At 58.2% G+C, this 4,831-nt stretch overlaps 1 protein-coding gene across 1 annotated transcript; it reads left to right on the forward strand.

The window, feature by feature from the left end:
• Positions 1-125: 125 nt before the first annotated feature.
• PODXL (podocalyxin-like) lies at positions 126-4,575 on the forward strand (the record flags this gene model as incomplete). The annotated part of the gene is made up of 5 exons (XM_008941194.1): positions 126-282; positions 1,071-1,132; positions 1,211-1,381; positions 3,110-3,166; positions 4,384-4,575. Coding segments are annotated over 5 exons (639 nt in total), but the record flags the coding sequence as incomplete, so codon positions are not given.
• Positions 4,576-4,831: the final 256 nt, after the last annotated feature.

Here is a 4,831-nt window from a genome sequence, read left to right on the forward strand (position 1 = left end):
TAGTTGCAGATGTCCCTGCTCAGTGGAGGGAGGTTGGACTGGAGGAGCTCCTTCCAACCCAACCCATTCCACGACTATTAATCGGGGGGTGAGGGAACAGTGCTGAGCTCTTTCTGTCCCTGCAGGCCGAGTGGAGGATTGCCAGTGCCAACATCTCCTTCTTCGAGAGCTTCTGCTCGACAGGCCAGCACGCCTTCAACGCCAGCAGGGAGACGTGCTCGGTGACACTGATCTCCCTCGAGCCCCAGTCCCTGCACTGGGCCGTGCAGGCGGTTGTGCACCGTGAGTAGGACCCCCCCAGCCCGCCCAGAGAGGGGGGACCCTGGCACAGGGATGCAGCCTGAGGCTTGGCAGAGCCCTCGGGTCTGCTAGAGCTCAGCTTTCCTCGGGCTGCCCCATCTCAGTGGCTTGGGAGAGGCACGATGACCACAGAAATGAGCTTTGCTCCTCCATGATGCACCAGATCCCTCTCCCATTCTCGAGGAGCCAAGGCAGGAACTGGTCTCCAGGGGGAAAAATTCCTCCTAGGTGGTTAAAATCCAGTGCTTGGCTCCAATCCTTCCCCAGGGGATCACAGGGGGTGTTTCTTGCCCACCTTGGAGCCCTTTGGGGAGATCAAAGCTCAGCTCAGGGGTGCCCAAGGGTGGAGACATCACAGTGCCCTGGCACAAGGGAGAGGAAGGACTGAGCTCCATCCTCCTCCTCGTTCTCAGGGCAGGGGCTGGGGTCCAGCCTCCAGCACCCAACCACAGTCAGGGCAGCTGGCTCCTGGGGACTAATCCTGCACCACTCCCCCACGGTCTGGAGCAGCCAAGTTACAGCCCCTCGCTGGTCTCCCTTGTAACTCACCCACCAAAGCAGAGCCCCCAGAGATGGGCACAGGATTTTCTGGGGTGTCCCTCCTGCAGGAGAAGAGGACCCAGCTCCTTGTCTGGCTCTGGAGGCACCTGAAGGGTTGGCTTCATGCCTGCACATCTCTACCCACCTCCTCCAGCAAGGAGGTCACCCCATTGACAGGCAGATGGTGCCCCCCAGCCCCTGTGCTCACAGCAGCCTCTCTCTTCCCCCAGTCCCTTTGGACCCTGAAAAAGTCCTCGAGGAGCTGAAGGAGAAGACAGACAAGTTAGAGGAGGTAAGGGGGTCCGTGGTGCAGCTAGCCGAGGTGCTGGAGGTGGGTGGCAGAGGGTCTGACCCCTCCCTTCTGTGGCAGCTCGGCATCGCCAACGTCAGCGCCACCTCTGACAGGCTGGAGAGGGAGACGATCACCGACGAGTTCAGCACGCCCCTCATCATCACCATCGTCACCCTGGCTGGCTCCCTGCTGCTGGTGGCAGCCATCTACGGCTGCTGCCACCAGCGTTTCTCCCAGAAGAAGGATCAGGTAAGCTGGGAGAGGGGTGGGGATACCCCGAGATGGGTTTTTTCACCCCAGAGGCACCTTCAGGAGGTGAAGAGCATCAATGTTGGCACCTCAGCTGGTGGAGACGTCCTGGCTGGCCCAGCAAGCACAGCCCTTGTGTGTTGCTCAAGGGTTGCCCGTGTCCTGGAGGGGAAGGAGCTGCTCTTTAGGGGTGTCAAACACCAGGGAAATGGGGGGCTCGTGGTGGGGGGTACTGCAGGAGCATCACCCATCCCCACTGCCACCCAGGGCATGGGGCAGCCCAGCAGCGTCCTTGGCTCATAATTTCACCAAGAAAGTCTTGCTCAACCCAAAACCTTCCTCCAAACCCATCTCTACCCCCAGCCCTCCCAAAAAATAAGGTCACAAAACACTTCTGTGAGCAGGGGAGTGGGGCTGGGTGCCCAGCACCACCCCCCAGGGGTGTCATTTCACCAAGAAAGTATTGCTCAACCCAAAACCTTCCTCCAAATCCATCTATACCCCCAGCCCTCCCAAAAAAAGGTCACAAGACACTCCTGTGAGCAGGGGAGCGGGGGTGGGTGCCCAGCACCACCCCCCAGGGGTGCTGGGGGCTGCAGGGAGCCCACGGCTGGTTGTGGGGTGGGAGGACAGCCACAGGAGGGCATCGACACCACGCTGCTCAGCCTGGAGCAGAGCTGGGCCAGGGCCAAATTTCCCAGCAGCAGCAGCAGGATTTAAGCAAGAACAGATATAGGGGGGGGGAAAAAAAAAAAAAGGTATCATTTTTATCTCAGGAAGCAATTCTGGGTGATTTTAGTGCAGCATCTACCTGCCAGGACTGGCTGTACCCTCACCCTGCAGCACTGGTGGGGAGAGCTCTGCCACGTGCCTGAGGTCTGCATCAGCCCCTGGTTCCTCCTGCTGAGATGTTGCTCTGGAGGAGAGACAGCAAGAAAAAGGAGAAAGGAAATAAACACAAAAGAAGAGGCCAAATGATGCAGTTTGGGTAAACCACCCTCCTGCTGGAGAAGCAAACCCCTGAATCCTACTTGGTTCCCCCCAAACCTGCTCATCCTTCCCAGGAGGTCCCAGCCTCTGTGAGGAGCTGTGAGAAGGGGGTTGGGATGAGGCAGCTCTTGCTTTAGAGGAACACAGGAGGAAGGGGAAAGCAAACCAGTGCTGGTGCCAGCCTCGTTCTCATGAGGCTTGATTTCTCTGGAAGGAATGGCAGAAGGTGCCAGACCTGGGTAGATGTTTGACCCCTGCTGTGGTCCCCTTGGAGCTCACATGGTGTCCCCTCAGCTGGCACCTCCCTGGCTGGGGTGGAACACAGCCCAGCAGGGACAGGGAACAGGGGAACACTTGCCCCACACTGTGCAGAACACGGGTTGAAATAGGGGAATTTTTAATGGTGGGAATGTGGGGCCCTCATGTAACACAGGATAGAATGGTTTGGGGTGGAAGGACCTTGAAGATCACCCAGTTCCAACCCCCCTGCCATGGGCAGGGACCCTTCCAGGCAGTTGCAAAAGTTCTGTTCAAAATCCAAACACCTTTCTCCTTTCTGGATTTCTTTTGGGGTGGTTTCTTTTGTTTTCCTCCTGCTTCTTTTCCAAAAAAAAAAAAAAAAAGTCTTGAAAGTTCTTTTTATTTTTTTATTTTTGATTTTTTATTTTTCTCCAACTCTCCCTCCCCCCACCTCCCTTTCCAACCCCCCCCCTGTCGTTTTCCCTTGGAAATAAGCAGCACATCCACCCTGATCTCCCCGGGTTTGATGATGGACATGTGGCCCTGATCTTTAATGTGAGTTCCAAAAGAGGGGGAGGAGGGAGGGGGCCCCGCAGCCCTAACACCCCCAGCTCTCACCCCAGTGCTTGGTAGGGTTTAGTGGCTTTTAACAGGACTAAAGCCCAGCTTTGGAGAGCCCCTCCCCTCGCTGCACGGCCGGGGGGTGCCTTGCCTCGGCGGGAGAAAGCGCTGCCCCAGCATCCATCCGGGGGGGAAACACCAACCCCACGGGCTGAAACGGCCCCTGCGGGAGCCCAGGAGCCTCCTCTGCTTCTGAGCATCCCGTGGTCCCTGTCCCTCCCCAGCCTGTGACCCAAGGGACCCCCGGCAGCAGCCACGCCCCCCTCTGCTAGCGCCAAGCCCTGCGGTTTTGCTTCTCCATCCCTTTCCTCCTCCCTGGATTCCCTCCCACGCCTGTCTCCCGACATTTATTAGGAGCACTGTGATAGATGGAGCTGTAAATCCAGGCAGGTTTTAACAGGGGTGGGGGGCTCGCTGAGAGCCCCACACTCCCCAAAAGGGTTGAGAGAGGTCTGGGGTTCCCCCCAGCGAATCCCTCCGGGGCAGGATGGGGATGAAGGAGCCCAGGGATGGGCAGGGGATGAAGGGCTGGAGCAGAGCCTGGAGCAGGGGGTGTCCAGGGACCACGGTGGCACAGTGCCTGGCTCATCAAGCCCTACCTGGTTTCCACCAAGAGCCCCACCATGAGGGATGATGCTTATGGAGGGACAGATGGGTCAGGAGCATCGACAAGGTGGGAGCTGCTCCCAGGTCAGGGGGGAGAATAACAATAAAGCAGCTGAAAAAGGGACAGGGGGTGGGAAAGGGGAAGGGAAGAGTGGAGCTGAGTTGAGGAGGCAGGAGGGGGATGCAGGGTGATGAGGCAGCGATGCTCAGCCTCTTCCCAAGGTCCTGAGGGGACCAAGCCACAGCGGGGCCGAAGCTGGCAGCTGCTCCTGGAGGTTTTCCACGTGTCTCTGGCTGCTCTTTCCTTCCTCCCACCATCAGCAGAGCCTCTCTCTCGCCAGCTCCATGCTCTCCCCTCGCTGCGCCGGCGCTGACTGCAGCCTCCAGCCTCCACCTCACCGTGAAAGTCTGTCCTGTGTAGCTCTGAACGTCTCTGGGGGGCAGTGGCCGTGGCTGGCTGGGAGGTGACAGCCCCCAGGTGGCAGGTGTGGCACGGCTGAGATGTTTCTCACAGGGGTTTCTGGGTTTTTCTTTCCTCTCCTCAGCGCCTGACCGAGGAGCTGCAGACGATGGAGAATGGTTACCACGATAACCCCACGCTGGAGGTGATGGAGACCTCCTCTGAAATGCAGGAGAAAAAGGTGAACCTCAACGGTGAGCTGGGGGACAGCTGGATCGTTCCTCTCGACACCCTCATGAAGGAGGACCTAGAGGAAGAGGAGGACACGCATTTATAGGAGACAGAACTCGAATCAAGCAAAAAATGACCACCACCACCCCCCAAAAAAACCCCACCCGTAAGCCCTATACACACACAACTCTAAAACAAGGCAGAATTCCCAACAAAACCCAGAAAAATCCCTTAATGAGCTAATCAGGACCCCTCGTGCCACCACGTGTGGTGCAGGATGGAAGAGGAAGGGACAGGAGAAGACACCTCCAGGGCTCCTTGTCAACACCAGCCACCGTGGTGGCCACGTCCAGACAAGCAGC

Source organism: Merops nubicus, unplaced genomic scaffold (genome assembly GCF_000691845.1).
Source record: "Merops nubicus isolate BGI_N331 unplaced genomic scaffold, ASM69184v1 scaffold455, whole genome shotgun sequence".
Classification (NCBI taxonomy): Eukaryota; Metazoa; Chordata; class Aves; order Coraciiformes; family Meropidae; genus Merops; species Merops nubicus.